The sequence below is a fragment of the Anabas testudineus genome, chromosome 9 (genome assembly GCF_900324465.2).
Source record: "Anabas testudineus chromosome 9, fAnaTes1.2, whole genome shotgun sequence".
NCBI classification, from domain to species: domain Eukaryota; kingdom Metazoa; phylum Chordata; class Actinopteri; order Anabantiformes; family Anabantidae; genus Anabas; species Anabas testudineus.
This window is the reverse complement of record NC_046618.1, coordinates 24,775,415-24,791,073: the sequence shown is the minus strand read 5'-3', so window position 1 is coordinate 24,791,073 and position 15,659 is coordinate 24,775,415. Positions and strand designations below refer to the sequence as shown.

Sequence of the window (15,659 nt, the reverse complement as noted above, 5' to 3'; positions counted from 1 at the left end):
TGATCCATCTCTAACTATAAGCTTTATAAAAAAGGAAAGTTTTAAGTGTAGTCTTAAATGTAGAGGGTGTCTGCCTCCAGAACCTGAACTGGGAGCTGGTTCCACAGGAGAGGGGCTTGGTAGCTAAAGGCAGCTGTAAACAGAGTAAATACCAGAACTATGCTTTATGGAAGCTGCAAGTTACAGTTCAGTTTAGTTCCTGAAGTGGAAAATGCACAAGGCCCAGTGGAGAGACACTTGAGCTCTTTGTCCAACAGTCAGAAGTTCATATGTTAAAACTGCTTAAGATTCAGTTTTACAAGATTCAAAGTCAGGATGATCAGAAACTAGCTGCTGTTCTGTTGTGGATCATGTAGAAAAATGTATTTCACTTCAGTGAAGTAAAAATAATATTAAAGACTCTAAACGAATTCCACTCTATACCATCATTACTAAAATATTAGTTATTGCAGATTTAAACATCCCCTACAATATCTGTAACAAACCGAGAAGTGAAGGTTGGAAGAGCGCCTCGGGGCAGGAGAACCTCTCGCTGCCAAGGTCGATGACCTGTCCATCAGGAAGCTTGTAGCTCTGCACCACATCAGAAGAGGAAGCAGCTTTACTTGACTCTGCAGCAAAGTCCAGAGCCACGTAGCAGAGCTTCTCCTTCATGTCTCGTACGGCCTCGTGGTCAGCTGCAGGTGAAGTATTAGTGTTAGAATAAACTGATCTGAAGATGGAAAACTTCCTGGAACTGTATCTCAACAAGCTGTTTAGTTTCACAGGGTGGTACCTTCAGTGGTGAAGCTGTAGCCTCTCTCATTGATCATCTTCATCAGGTATTCGGTCAGATCTCTTCCTGCCAGGTCCACACGCAGGATGGCGTCAGTCTGAGGACTGCCCTCGACGATCGGCACAGCGTGGGTCACACCGTCACCAGATTCCATCATCAAACCTGTGAGTTGACCGGAGGAGTACAGAGACAGGACGGCCTGCATGCCCACGAACAGGCAGGGAGTGTTGAAGGTCTCGAACATGATCTGAACCAAAGAGGAAGAGCACAGGTCACCGCGGGGTCTAGAATCCAACTGAACCCCAGGTGCTAAAAAAGCATCAGGTCAAAGTTTAGGAGTGTGACCTCTGACCTAGGGTTCTTCTATTCTAAAACTTCACAGCAGTAAAATCATGAATAATCAAAAGATTTAGAGGATTTACCACGAACTCACCTGCGTCATGTTCTCCCTGTTGACTTTGGGGTTGAGTGGAGCCTCGGTCCGGTCAGCAGGACTAGATGCTCCTCAGAGGAAACGTTGAGCTCCTTGTAAACCAGCCTTGGTAAATGCAGAGCCGCTGTCGATGACGACGACACTAATGTCTTCCATTTCTGAAAGGTGAGGTTTCGACTAATGAAATAATTATTTTGCTCCTGTGTCCTGTGAACTTACCTTTGGCCTTAACACTAATTTCCTCCTTTGTATCCAGATCAGTGCTGTTTATCTCTATTTACTGTTTTTTTTCTTATTCCTGCCCTGTAATTTCTGTTACCTCTGAAACTGGTTTTACTTCTTTCTGCACATCTATAGTCTTATTTCCTCTTCAGCAGTTCACACAGGAACGTTTTAGTCGTTCAAATTTACTTGGGACAGTTTTTAGGTCCCAAAGTTTCAGATGTTCAGAACAAAGTTCGCTCCTAAACACTGGTTTTAATAATCTGCTCCAGCAGCAGGTCAGTGAGTGACAGATGATTGAATCAACCACTTTGATCTGGTTTTTCAGACACTTGCACGTTGTTTTTCATGGACACACTGATCCTTCACCAGGATTATTGGAGAAAACATTTGGACAAAACTAAAACTGACTCCAGGTTAAGCAGATCTCTCAAGCAGGAGAACTTTGCTAACAATACTTCACAGCAGTAGTTTAGTTTTCAAATATTTCTAATAAAACAACTTCACAATAAGAGAAACCGCCGTGCTGCTTCTTACCTGTGCAGGAGAGTGTTGGGTGTGTCTGCAGGTGAAGTCTTCAGGTGTTGCTCTGCCCCAGCCCAGCTCGGTAAAAGTAGCATCAGGAACCAAACTGGAGTTTAAATAGGCAAAGGGCCCCACCTTTCAGCAGGTCTGAAAACGATCCAGAACGAACTGAATCTGGTGTCGTGAACCTCGTCTGGGGTTCAGCTCCTGCTGGAGTCCACATTTCCTCATTAGATGCTCTGCTTCTGTTCAATACGTCCAAACGGGTCAAGCTGTCCCAGTCGTGTCCACTCAGTGTTTTGGAGCCAACTAAGTGTAAAAATAAACCAAGTTTTGATGATTCAGAGACTTTTTGGCCCAAGTGATCGACTCAAAGTGGAACCAGAACAACTCACACACTAGAAGTTCTTCGCTCCATTATAGGCCACACATTATACAGCATGTTACCTCATTATGACTGTTTGATATTTTAAGTTTTGTTCTTGTCGGCCAGAGATTTATTTCAGAAACAGTAACAACACTGAATATTAAATCTGTTGCAGGAAATGGATGAATTTATTATACAGCACATCGACCTGTTAAATGTTGGTTTGTTTCAGTGTTTTATTAAATTATGAGTGAAATAACTGCTTTGATGTAGATATTTGATATCGCTGCAGCTTCTGCTTGTTTGACAGCTGCTCTGATGAACTACCTGTGTTGTATTTTTACAGCTCCAACTTTTATTGCATGTTCAGTCGCTCCCTTGTGTTGAAGTCATTTTTCACTTCACTTCGCTCTAGTTTTCAGTCACTGACATTCTCAGACTGTATAGACTCGACTGTCACACCTTGAACTTAAAATCCTACAGCAGGCGATAAAAACGTGGTCGACAGAGCAGCAGGACGTCCTGCACAGGTCTCATTCTGTAAACCTGCACCCTCATAACGCTGCAGCCTGTGTGGGTGGGTGCAGGCGAATCGCTCGTGAGCTTTGCTTTGTTAGGAGCTAAAAGGTTTCTCTAGATTTAACTGGTTTGTTTGAGTGATTGACAAAACAAGATGAAATCGATTTGCTGAGTTATTCAAAATGTTTGGTGACTCCGTCAATGCTGCTAACAGGTGACATGGTTCTATAATAATTTGATCAGTATCAAAGCTTCAGATTTTCTAATGTGAAACCAAACAACAACAATCAAAGCAGCTGCAAACACATACTGAGATTTTATTGACAGATATAAACACTGGAACACTGGATTTAGCCATTTTATAGATCAGGAGTTTAACACCAGCAGCAAAATGAAATGTTGTTTGGATGTTTGCAGAGGGTTAATGTGAAATGAGAAGTGGTTTGACTCGTTTTGTTCACATGTAGACAAACCACAGAACTTTCTAACTGGTTATAAATCATCTTTCATTTCCCCCCTGGGGCAGACGAGGCGGCTGTGATGCGTTAAAGGGCACTTGCGGTGGATGATGGACGGGCCGGACTCGTCGTACTCCTGTTTGCTGATACTCATCTGCTTGAAAGTGTGGAAGGAGGCCAGCATGGAGCCCCCCATCCAGGCTGAGTACTTCCTTTCTGTGGGGGCGATGATCTGGGGGTGAGACGACGAAGCTGTCGTTCTGTCCCGTTCCCACAATCACACACACACACACAAACACACAAACACACAAACACACACGCACACACACACACACTCACACACACTCTTACAGTGACATTTTACTGCATTTCTGTGTGTGTTAGACGTTCACTGTGCTAAAACTCACATTTTGTCCATGTAGTCTGGGGCAGCCGACGACAGACGGGAAGACGGTACGGGGGTCGTCGTCTCCAACAAACCCGGCCTTACACACACTGGAGCCGTTGTCAATAACGAGGGCGGGGACTTCGTCTTCCATGTCTGACAGGAAACGTTCAGGTCAGTGAAACATTTATTTATTCTTCCCAAACTGTCTTAGATGATAAAACAGCTCCCTAGCTCTGTTTTCTGTATTCATTTTTATTTACTCTATGTAGCAGCGAGTCGTCCTACATTTGTTATTTATTTATTAACTTATTAGTATTTAAGAAAAGTTGAACCTGAGAAATTTGTAAACTTCAAGTTCAAACTTTATGAAACTACAAGAAAAAACTCAAGACAGGATGTCTTTAGCAGAAACCAGTAAATGACAGATGACCGAGTAAATAAGTCAGATCAGTAAATGAGTGTGTGTGGTTTAGTGTGGTGTTTGTGTTGTGCTGCCTCTTACCTGTCTTACGTGTATCTGCAGGTGAAGTCTTGCAGGTGAAGTCTTGCAGGTAGACTTCACCCTGCAGCTCCTCCTCTCAGCTGCTCTGATAACAGCTCATTATGTCATGATCCACTGTGTTGGTTTGATTCAGTCTTGACCATATTTCTTTTTTTGCCCCCCCACGCCCACCCAAACACACCTGTTTAAACTAATCCCTGTTTGTTCTCAACACTATAAAAGTAAAATCACTGATGTAGAAAATGATCTGACCAGATTTGGTTATGATTCAATAACTCAGACCTTCGACCAGCGGTTTAATTATAATACAGAGACCTTTGAATTATAATCCTGTCAGTTATTAATAAGTGATGTAGGCGGATGTTCACACCTCCGATACAACACATCAGGTTCAGATTTACCTGTAGCACCATCTAAGGTGCTGCAACTTGCTGCTCTCTGTGTTGGTTGGATCATTTGTTTTATGACTCACGAGTTTCATCCTCATCATGTCCAGTTCCTAATGATGTCATAATGATGTCATTCTGTCTTTCTTATTCATACTACTGCTGTCTATTGTGCACTTTATTTATTCATTTTTAGATGTTCTTTATTCTTTTTTATTCTTATAATGGATGTTAATTTAGTTTTCATTTTGTCCTTGTGGCTCTTTCCTTTTAATTTTGAGCAGAGTCCAGCTGTTGAAAAAGCCGATTCCCTCTGCAGTGAATAACATAAAGTAAAACATACAGTAGTAAAACTAACTTTCTCCTGGTGGTTCTAGTTTCCCTGTAGTTCAGTCTATTATCTGCAGACACAGTATAACAACATATCTTTTAACAATGAAGATGAAATTTTATGTGTTGTATCAAAATAAAAAGTACAGAATGTGAAATAAGGAAACTCTAGAACTGAATGTTAATTCAACACATTCACTGTCTGGTTAAACTGAAGATCAGGGTAGAAAATAAAATGGTTTTAATCTAAACCAAGAAGATGAACTTTAAGGTAGCGGGCGCTCAGGACTTAATGTGAGCAGAGGAACCCAGTGTTGTAACGTGTCCTTTTTGACTGATCAAAAATGAGACGTTCTGTTGTTTTCAGATCATCTGGAGGTTGATGGTGCAGATGGTAAAGCTGTCTACAAGACACTGCAGTAGTCAATGTCATGTTTTATTTAAAGTCTGGCTGGAAACACAATAACTTCTGTCTTGGACAGGTTGAGCTGAAGATGCCTCTCTCTAATCCAGGCAGCGATATTGATGAGGCTCGCAGAGTTATGTAGTGAGAGAGTGGAGTCATCAGGTGGAAATGACAGGAAGAGCTGTGTGTCGTCAGCATAGAAACAGAAGAAGTAGTAACTAGATGATGGATCCCAGTGGAGTCCTGAGGTTCAGACGGAGAGTGACAAATGGAGAGAGAGATTCTGAGCTGAATGAAGATGTGATCTGATATATGTAGACCAAATCTGTGGTTAATAAAAGGAAACGTGATCCCTGCAGCATCGGTCAGATCAGCAAGAGTTTGAGAACCTCAACCACGAGGAGCAGGTGGAGACACTGAGATTACATCACACAATATAGATGCTGGTTTAACAGTACAAAATAAAATAATAAAATTACATACAGAATATTCTAATTGTGGTTTTGAACACGTTTCATTTGGTTTGAGGCTGAATTAGGTAAAGTGTAATTTTGTTTTTCAAGTATTTGGTTACTTGGCAAAAGAACATGTTGAATTCACATGAATTAATTTAAGCTGACGTTTCTGCATGTTGAAATTATAATTTGACAAAGCAAGAGGATCATTTACAATTTCTACAATTACCTTTCACTTTCAGAATTCACTTGTCTGTATCTTAATCCAAATTAAGTCCAATGTGAATTTCAAATCTCTTTAATTACATTTGATCAGTCATAATTCCTACAGCAAATATAATTAATGGAATTGCCAATGGGAGTCTGCAGCAAGCCTCACAGGATGTGAGCATTCATGACCTTCTGTCTGTTGTCCAGGTTACTGTCACAGTTTACTGTTGTTGTGCTGCCTCCTATCTGTCTTGTATCTGTCTGTATTGAGGAAATCTTGAGTGTTTCTCTGCCTCAGCTGAGCTCAGTAAATGCTTCATGAAGTAGCCCCGGCCCCTGCAGGCCAACCGTCCACTGTGGTTCTGGTAAAAAGCATGTGTTGATTCCTGTCCTGTCTCTGGTACAGCTGCTGTGTTTGTTCCTCTTTCATTTTTTCTTTCAGCAGTGTTAAAGGCACAAAATGTTTAAATATGTCTGAATATAATTTTCACACGATACATGTTAAAAAAGAACGACTACATTGGTGCCAGGCAAATGTGGAGCTTAGAAGCACTTGCGATGGACGATGGAGGATCCGGACTCATCGTACTCCTGTTTGCTGATCCACAACTGCTGGAAGGTGGAGAGAGAGGCCAGGATGGAGCCACCGATCCAGACAGAGTACTTCCTCTCTGGGGGAGCGATGATCTAAAGGTGAGGAGAGAAAACAGGTGAGACATGAGGTGATAACACAAATAAACAAGAGTAAAAACCTTAGAACAGAACATTTAAACACATGTGAGATCTACAAGAACTAGAGGTTAACTGGATACCTGGCTCCCTGTTGACAGATTAGATGTAATAATTCCAGATTGAAGACTGTACCTTGATTTTCATGGTTTGTGGGGCCAGGGATGTGATCTCCTTCTGCATACGGTCAGCGATGCCAGGGTACATGGTGGTGCCACCAGACAGCACAGTGTTGGCGTACAGGCCCTTACGGATGTCCACGTCGCACTTCATGATGCTGTTGTAGGTCGTCTCATGAACGCCAGCGGACTCCATTCCTGAACACGTAGACAAGACAGAGGTGGAGAATTGTAAATTTTCACTTTCAGGAAAAGTAAAATAAACATTTTGCTGTAAAGACTTTTCTCTTCACTAGCTGTCGAGTTTGCGTTGAATTCTTTTTATAGTGATTCCATCAGTGTTGATGACAAACCGAGGAATGAAGGCTGGAAGAGCGCCTCGGGGCAGCGGAACCTCTCATTGCCGATGGTGATGACCTGTCCATCAGGAAGCTCGTAGCTCTTCTCTAGGGTGGAGGAGGAAGCTGCTGTGTGCATCTCCTGGTCGAAGTCCAGAGCCACGTAGCAGAGCTTCTCCTTGATGTCACGAACAATCTCGAGCTCGGCTGGAGTTCAGATTAAAGATTTAGTTACAAAATGGGACTTCAAAAATAAACTATAAGATTAGAAGCTGAAGCCATTTAATCTAGCCACAGGGGTTGCAAGCCAGTGACTTCTGTGCCGGTCCCAAGCCCGGATAAATAGAGAGGGTTGCGTCAGGAAGGGCATCCGGCGTAAAAATTGCCAAAATAACCATGCGAATCATCAATAAGACTTTCATACCGGATCGGCCCGGGTTAACAACGACCGCCACCGGTGCTGTTAACCTACAGGGTGTCGGTGGAAATTTGACTACTGTTGGTCGAAGAAAGAGGGGAGGCAGAAGGGTTCCTGGTCAGAGAGAGAAGGTAAAAGGCAGGAGCATAGGTTTGAGAATAGGGACTCTTAACGTTGGCACGATGACAGGGAAAGGCAGAGAGCTGGCAGACATGATGGAGAGAAGGAAGGTAGATGTTCTGTGTGTGCAGGAGACAAGGTGGAAGGGCAGCAAGGCACGTAGTATCGGAGGAGGATACAAACTGTTCTAGCATGGTGTGGATAGGAAGAGAAACGGGGTAGGAGTGATCTTGAAGGGGGAGTTTGTAAACAGTGTTCTAGAGGTGAAAAGAGTCTCAGACAGGGTGATGAGCCTAAAGCTAGAAATTCAAGGGGTGATGGTGAATGTAGTCAGTGGGTATGCACCACAGGTTGGCTGTGAGTTAGAAGAGAAGGAGAGATTCTGGAGTGAGTTTGATGAGGTCATAGAGAGTATCCCCAGAGGAGAGAGAGTTGTTGTTGGAGCAGACTTCAATGGGCATGTTGGTGAGGGCAACAGAGGTGATGAGGAGGTGATGGGCAGGTTTGGTGTAAAGGAAAGGAATCTGGAAGGACAGATGGTGGTGGACTTTGCTAAGAGGATGGAAATGGCTGTAGTCAACACTTACTTCCAGAAGAGAGAGGAACACAGAGTGACATACAAGAGTGGAGGTAGGAGTACGCAGGTGGACTACATCCTATGTAGACGAGGTCATTTGAGAGAGGTTAGTGACTGCAAAGTGGTGGTAGGAGAGAGTGTAGCCAGACAGCACCGCATGGTGGTGTGCAAGATGACTCTGGATGTCAGGAAGAAGAAGAGAGGGAAGACAGAAAAGAAGACCAAGTGGTGGAAGTTAAAGAATGAAGAAACTTGTGAGGAATTCAGGCAGAAGTTGAGACAGGTTCTGGGTGGTCAGGATGAGCTTCCAGATGACTGGGAAACTACAGCAGAGATTATCAGGGAAACAGGTAGGAAGGTGCTAGGTGTGTCATCTGGAAAGAGGAAAGAAGGTAAAGACACTTGGTGGTGGAATGAGGAAGTACAGGAATGCATCCAGAGGAAGAGGTTAGCTAGAAGGAAGTGGGATGTAGAAAGGACTGAGGAAAGTAGACAGGAGTACAAGGAAGCGCAGCGTAGAGTGAAGAGGGAGGTGGCAAAGGCCAAACAGAAAGCTTACGATGAGCTGTATGACAGGTTAGACACAAAGGAAGGAGAGAAGGACTTGTACAGGCTAGCCAGACAGAGAGATAGAGATGGGAAGGATGTGCAACAGGTAAGGGGGATTAAGGACAGAGATGGAAAGGTGCTAACAACCCAGGAGAGTGTGCAGAAAAGATGGAAGGAGTATTTTGAGGATCTGATGAATGAGGAAAATGACAGGGAAAGAAGGGAGGAAGATGTGGATGTTGTGGAGCAGGAAATAGCAGAGATTGGAAAGGATGAGGTTAGGAAGGCCCTGAAAAGGATGAAGAGTGGAAAGGGTGTTGGTCCTGATGACATACCTGTGGAGGTGTGGAAGTGCTTAGGAGAGACAGCAGTGGAGTTTCTAACCAGTTTGTTCAATAGGATTCTAGAGAGTGAGAAGATGCCTGAGGAATGGAGGAGAAGTGTTCTGGTTCCGATCTTTAAGAACAAGGGTGACACACAGAACTGCAGCAACTATAGAGGAATAAAGTTGATGAGCCACACAATGAAGCTGTGGGAAAGAGTAGTGGAAGCCAGGCTTAGGAAGAAGGTGGAGATTTGTGAGCAGCAGTATGGTTTCATGCCCCGTAAGAGCACCACTGATTCCATTTTTGCTTTGAGAATGTTGATGGAAAAGTACAGAGATGGTCAGAAGGAGCTGCATTGTGTCTTTGTAGATTTAGAGAAGGCGTATGACAGGGTGCCGAGGGAGGAGCTGTGGTACTGTACGAGGTCGTCGGGAGTGGCAGAGAAGTACGTCAGAGTAGTTCAGGACATGTATGAGAGAAGTATGACGGTGGTGAGATGTGCTGTAGGTCAGACAGTGGAGTTCAAGGTGGAGGTGGGACTACACCAAGGATCAGCTTTGAGTCCCTTCTTGTTTGCTATGTTGATGGACAGGCTGACAGATGAGGTCAGACAGGAATCTCCCTGGACAATGATGTTTGCGGATGACATTGTGATTTGCAGTGAGAGTAGAGAGCAGGTGGAGGAACAGCTGGAAAGGTGGAGGTTTGCTCTGGAAAGAAGAGGCATGAAGGTCAGTCGTAGTAAGACAGAATACATGTGTCTGAACGAGAGGGATCAAGGTAGAAGCGTTAGGTTACAGGGGGCTGAGGTGAAGAAGGTGCAGGAGTTTAAGTACTTGGGTTCAACAGTTCAGTGTGATGGGGAGTGTGGAAAGGAGGTGAAGAGGCGAGTGCAGGCAGGTTGGAGCGGGTGGAGGAAAGTGTCAGGAGTGTTGTGTGACAGAAGAGTGTCAGCAAGACTCAAAGGAAAGGTGTACAAGACAGTGGTAAGACCAGCTCTGCTCTATGGGTTAGAGACGGTAGCAGTGAGAAAGAGACAAGAGGCTGAGATGGAGGTAGCAGAGATGAAGATGTTGAGGTTCTCCTTAGGAGTGACCAGGTTAGACAGAATTAGGAACGAGTACATCAGAGGGACGGCTCACGTTGCCTGAGTTAGCAACAAGGTCAGAGAGGCCAGACTGAGATGGTTCGGACATGTTCAGAGGAGGGATAGTGAGTATATTGGTAGAAGGATGTTGGAGATGGAGCTGCCAGGCAGGAGGGCAAGAGGACGACCAAGGAGGAGATATATGGATGTCTTAACAGAGGACATGAGGTTGGCTAGTGTTAGGGTAGAAGATGTTCATGATAGATTTAGGTGGAAAAGGATGATTCGCTGTGGCGACCCCTGATGGGAAAAGATGAAGAGAAGAAGAAGATTAGAAGCTGAAGCCATTTGCTCTAATCGAGACTCTGTATGTACCAGTGGTGGTGAATCTGTAGCCTCTCTCTGTGAGGATCCTCATCAAGTAGTCAGTCAGTTCTCTACCAGCCAGGTCCAGACGGAGAATGGCGTGATTCACAGCGTAGCCCTCGTAGATGGGCACAGTGGCCGTCACACCATCACCAGAATCTATCACAATACCTGTAAAATAAAAATCACCCAATTAAAGAAGAAACTTTTCTAATGTAAACTGATCAGTGGCCTCCTGACATGTTTTAAGTCTCTTCTTTAGCCTGATGAACAACACCCAAGCAGGAAGTGACTCTCACCTGTTGTTGCTCTTTGCCTCTTAACCATTATTTGGTAGAGAGACTGTGTTTAGGATCTGATGGATATCCTGACATTTTTTGTACGATGCACTTACATAACTAATGATTCATAGATATATAATAGATGGCAAGTTCATCGGGTCCAGAAAGATTATAAGACCCCCACCACACTGTTTCACAGATCGTCAGGTGTTTATGCTGAAATGCAGAGTTTCCTCGTTACCAAATAACAGCCGTAAAGTTCTACTTTGGTCTAATCTATTAATAGAGCATTGGTCCAGTAGTCCTCTGGGTTACTCACAGTGGCAGCTCCTTCTAGATCTGCCACACACACATTTTATCACTGTTCTCCTGATGGTGACTGATATTAGTCACTGTAGGAGAGACCTTTATTTCCTACATGTTATAGTTGTGACTTCCTGTGTTAGCATGTTTTAGCCCACAGAACATTACCTGTGGTACGACCTGAGGCAAACAGTGACAGGACGGATGAAACGGACACATACATGGCAGGAATTCTGAACCTCTCGAACATGATCTGAAACATGATCATAGAAAAGAAACATATGTCACTGTGGAAACAAGCCAACCATGAAATGACAATAAGGAGAACACATGTTCATAAATGAAAGTGAAAATAAAGTTCTGCTGATAATGCATCAGCCTTGAGGATTTTTACGACCTTGTTAGATGTTGGAGTTAAAGCTGCACCTCTAGGATTTGTTCAATTCAAAGCAGTAAAATCATAAATAATCTACCTGTGTCATCTCCTCCCTGTTGGCTTTGGGGTTGAGTGGAGTCTCAGTCAGCAGGACTGGGTGCTCCTCAGGGGCGACACGGAGCTCGTTGTAGAAGGTGTGTTGCCAGATCTGCAGGACAGGAGAGCTGTTAGTGTGACAATGCAAAGTACACAAACTATAACTGCTAAATTCACATGTGACAATGAAACCTATGCAAAATAGTTTAGTTGTGGTTGTAAACTTTTCCAGCTTTTAACAAAGTTGTTATTTTAATTGTGTAAAGTAACAAAATATAATCTTAAGATAATCTTACAGGTATTTTCATGTAACACAAATTTAAATGGAAAAATTAATTCACATTTAAACAATTTAGCAGCGACAGGCTCTGTTGTAGACAAACAGAGTTGGTAGTTCAACTCCTGTCTGGTCACAAGACAATAAACTGATCTCTGATTTAACTGATTTAATTTACATGGACGACCTCAAGCTTAGCTAATGTGTTTCTGTATGTAATTGAAATAATTAACATCAAGACGTTACAGAGATCTTTGCTTTAAATCCTCACGTTCTCCATGTCGTCCCAGTCAGTGACGATACCGTGCTCGATGGGGTACTTCAGGGTCAGGATGCCTCTCTTGCTCTGGGCCTCATCTCCTATGTAGGTGCTCTATCCCATTTTCACCATCACAAACAAACAAAACTTTACAATCACATATTACTCTGCATGTATTTGTTTGTTTATACATCCATAGTCCTGACACACACGTTGCTTTCATGGTATTTGTGATGGCCAAAGCATAGTGAGTAATAGACACGGGGGGCATAGTCTCCAGCAAAACCAGCCTTGCACATCCCAGAGCCGTTGTCAATAACGAGGGCAGCGACTTCATCATCCATGTCTGAAAGAAATGAATCAATCAATCAATGAAGCTTTAACTTACTGACTGTTCTTTCCATAACATGCTATAAAGCTTTTCCTTCATTTACTTTACACATTTCCTCTGTTATTCATTTTACTTACAATTTTTTTTTGTTGCCATTTCCAGTTACCTATTTTTTGTGTATTGTCTCTGTTAACGTTTTGTTTTAAAAATTAATTTTCTATAAAGGTAATTTTGTTGTTGTGATGTCTTTAGCCAAACCCCCAAATTCCAGTGTTTCATTCATTTCAGATCCAGACTTGACCACACTCACACTTTGAACCACTGCAGCAAATGGTCTGTGTATTTTGTGAATAAGAGATTTCAGTTTTTGATTTTTAATGAATGTGTAATTTTAAAAAGTTGTATTTTTCTCTTTATGGGTGTTTGTGTGTATGATAATAATATAGTTTCATTTTTAAAATAACTTTACAATGCAGCAGAAAGTCAGAATACTTCACACTGTGACAGAGTCTTTCTCTTTCTATACCTCACACAGGAATGACAATTATGTATTGGGTGTGACATTTGTCGTCCAACCAGATAAAGTTTACTTGTGATCTCTTCAGACTTTTTTTGTCAAGTTCAGCCACGACTGAACACGCTCCTGTTCAGCCACTACAGGCTGTACTTTCTCTTTGCAGATGCATTTTTCAATATTTCATCTATGCTATATAATAACCTCATTTAGAATTAGACAAGTGACTGCAGCACAGATTCAGTTTATTATTTATTGTTATTACTCTATTATTTAATCAACTCTTGAAAATTCAGGAGGTTTATTTTAACATATTGAAAGAATAAAGACTTTATGTAGAAATTTGCTCAGAATATCTATTCTTGACTGACACATGTTGTTCTTATGGACTGAATTCATTTTACAGAATTAAGTTTTTGTTATGGAGTCATACCATGGAGATACAGCAGCAGGTTTAGCTGGTTGATTTTCACATTAACTTAGATGTCATTCTTAAAGACGACTATATCTGTGTGTGTGTGATTACTTCTTATTATCACAAAGAAACTTCTACATTTCTAAAAAGAACAAAATTGATAAACATCATAAAACATCAAACACAACTTTGCACGGGACAATATACAGTGAGGGAAAAAATTATTTGAACCCCAGCTGATTTTGTAAGTTTGCCCACTAACAAAGAAATGATCAGTCTATAATTTCAATGGTAGGTGTATTTGAACAGTGAGACACAACAATGACAAAAAAAATCCAGAAAAATGCGTTTCAAAAAGAGTTATAAATTAATTTGCATTTCCACGAAGGAAAGAAGTATTTGATCCCTTCGAAAAACGTGCTTTAGTACTTGGTGGCAAAACCTTTGTTGGCAATCACAGAGGTCAGCCGTTTCTTGTAGTTGGCCACAAGGTTTGCACACATCTCAGGGGGGATTTTGGCCCACTCCTCTTTGCAGATCCTCTCCAATGTTTGGCAACTCGAACCTTCAGCTCCCTCCACAGATTTTCTATGGGATTAAGGTCTGGAGACTGACTAGGCCACTCCATGACCTTAATATGCTTCTTCTTGAGCCAGTCATTTGTTGCCTTGGCCGTGTGTTTTGGATCATTGTCATGCTGGAATACCCAACCACGACCCTTTTCAATGCCCTGACTGAAGGAAGGAGGTTCTCACCCAACATTTGACGGTACATGGCCCCATCCATCCTCCCTTTGATGCGGTGCAATTGTCCTGTCCCCTTGGCAGAAAAACACCCCCAAAGCATAATGTTTCCACCTCCATATTTGACAGTGGGGATGGTGTTTTTGGAGTCATAGGCAGCCTTCCTCCTCCTCCAAACACAGCGAGTTGAGTTGATGCCAAAGAGCTCGATTTTGGTCTTATCTGACCACAACACTTTCACCCAGTCTTCCTCTGAATCAGTCAGATGTTCAGTGGCAAACTTCAAACGGGCCTGTAGATGGGCTTTCTTGAGCAGGGGGACCTTGCGGGCACAGCAGGATTTCAGTCCTTCACGGCGTAGTGTGTTACCAACTGTTTTTTTGGTGACTATGGTCCCAGCTGCCTTGAGATCATTGACAAGTTCCTCCCGAGTGGTTCTTGGCTGATTCCTCACCGTTCTCATTATCATTGAAACTCCACGAGGTGAGATCTTGCATGGAGCTCCAGACCAAGGGAGATTGGCAGTTAATTTATGTTTCTTCCATTTGCGAATAATTGCACCAACTGTTGTCACCTTCTCACCCAGCTGCTTGGCGATGGTCTTGTAGCCCATTCCAGCCTTGTGTAGGTCCACAATCTTGTCCCTGACATCCTTGGAAAGCTCTTTGGTCTTGGCCATGGTGAAGAGTTTGGAATCTGGATTGATTGATTGCTTCTGTGGACAGGTCTCTTTTATACAGGTAACGAGCTGAGAGGGCTGCTAATGTCAGCTCGTTACCTGTATAAGATCCACCTGGGAGCTAGAGATCTTGCTGACGGATAGGGGATCAAATACTTATTTCCTTCATGGAAATGCAAATTAATTTATAACTCTTTTTGAAACGCATTTTTCTGGATTTTTTTTGTCATTGTTGTGTCTCACTGTTCAAATAAACCTACCATTGAAATTATAGACTGATCATTTCTTTGTTAGTGGGCAAACTTACAAAATCAGCTGGGGTTCAAATAATTTTTTCCCTCACTGTATGAAGTTAGGTCCTTTCTCTGACAACAGTCTGATATGTTCTGTGATCGATAAACAAGTTTCTAAAGAAAAGTTTTATTAGATATTTTGAGAAAACAACTTGAATGCTCTAAAGCTGCCTCTTACCTGAACAGGTGAGTCTCAGGTGATCTGGAGGTAAAATCCTGCAGGTGTTCTCTGTCCCAGCTGAGCTGAATGTACCTTAGGAACCAGACTGTTCAGTCACACTATACCTGCAGTGAAACATTCCCCGCCTTTGTTCAGTGTCATTCCTCTGCTTTTCCTCTAGTTTTAACTGGGTCTGATATTTGCCTCTCTTTGAATATTGTTATTTGAACTGTAAGTAAGTCTGCTTGCATCATAATAAATTCATCTATTCATTGTTCTGTCATTTTATCTGCATTGTTTGATTCATTTTTTATTGTTTCAACGCAG

General features: G+C 42.5%; 1 protein-coding gene and 1 pseudogene across 1 annotated transcript; both read right to left on the bottom strand.

The window, feature by feature from the left end:
* Positions 1-417: 417 nt before the first annotated feature.
* On the bottom strand, positions 418-3,914 carry LOC113150539 (annotated as a pseudogene).
* A 1,414-nt stretch (positions 3,915-5,328) lies between these two features.
* On the bottom strand, positions 5,329-15,439 carry LOC113150084 (actin, clone 302-like). The gene is made up of 9 exons (XM_026342474.2): positions 15,351-15,439; positions 12,410-12,543; positions 12,210-12,311; positions 11,663-11,773; positions 11,358-11,442; positions 10,615-10,776; positions 7,178-7,369; positions 6,841-7,022; positions 5,329-6,663 (listed from the first exon to the last, which is right to left on the bottom strand). The coding sequence occupies exons 2-9, from the start codon at positions 12,539-12,541 to the stop codon at positions 6,520-6,522; spliced, it is 1,110 nt and encodes a 369-aa protein (XP_026198259.1). The 5' UTR covers positions 12,542-12,543; positions 15,351-15,439; the 3' UTR covers positions 5,329-6,519.
* Between the last annotated feature and the right edge of the window lie 220 nt (positions 15,440-15,659).

Coding starts and splice junctions, on each gene's coding strand:
- LOC113150084 (XM_026342474.2), bottom strand. CDS start 12,541: ATGGATGATGAAGTCGCTGCCCTCGTTATTGACAACGGCTCTGGGATG. Junction 11,774..12,209: donor ACTGGGACGACATGGAGAAC/GTGAGGATTTAA, acceptor CCTGTCCTGCAG/ATCTGGCAACACACCTTCTA. Junction 11,443..11,662: donor ACAGGGAGGAGATGACACAG/GTAGATTATTTA, acceptor ATCATGTTTCAG/ATCATGTTCGAGAGGTTCAG.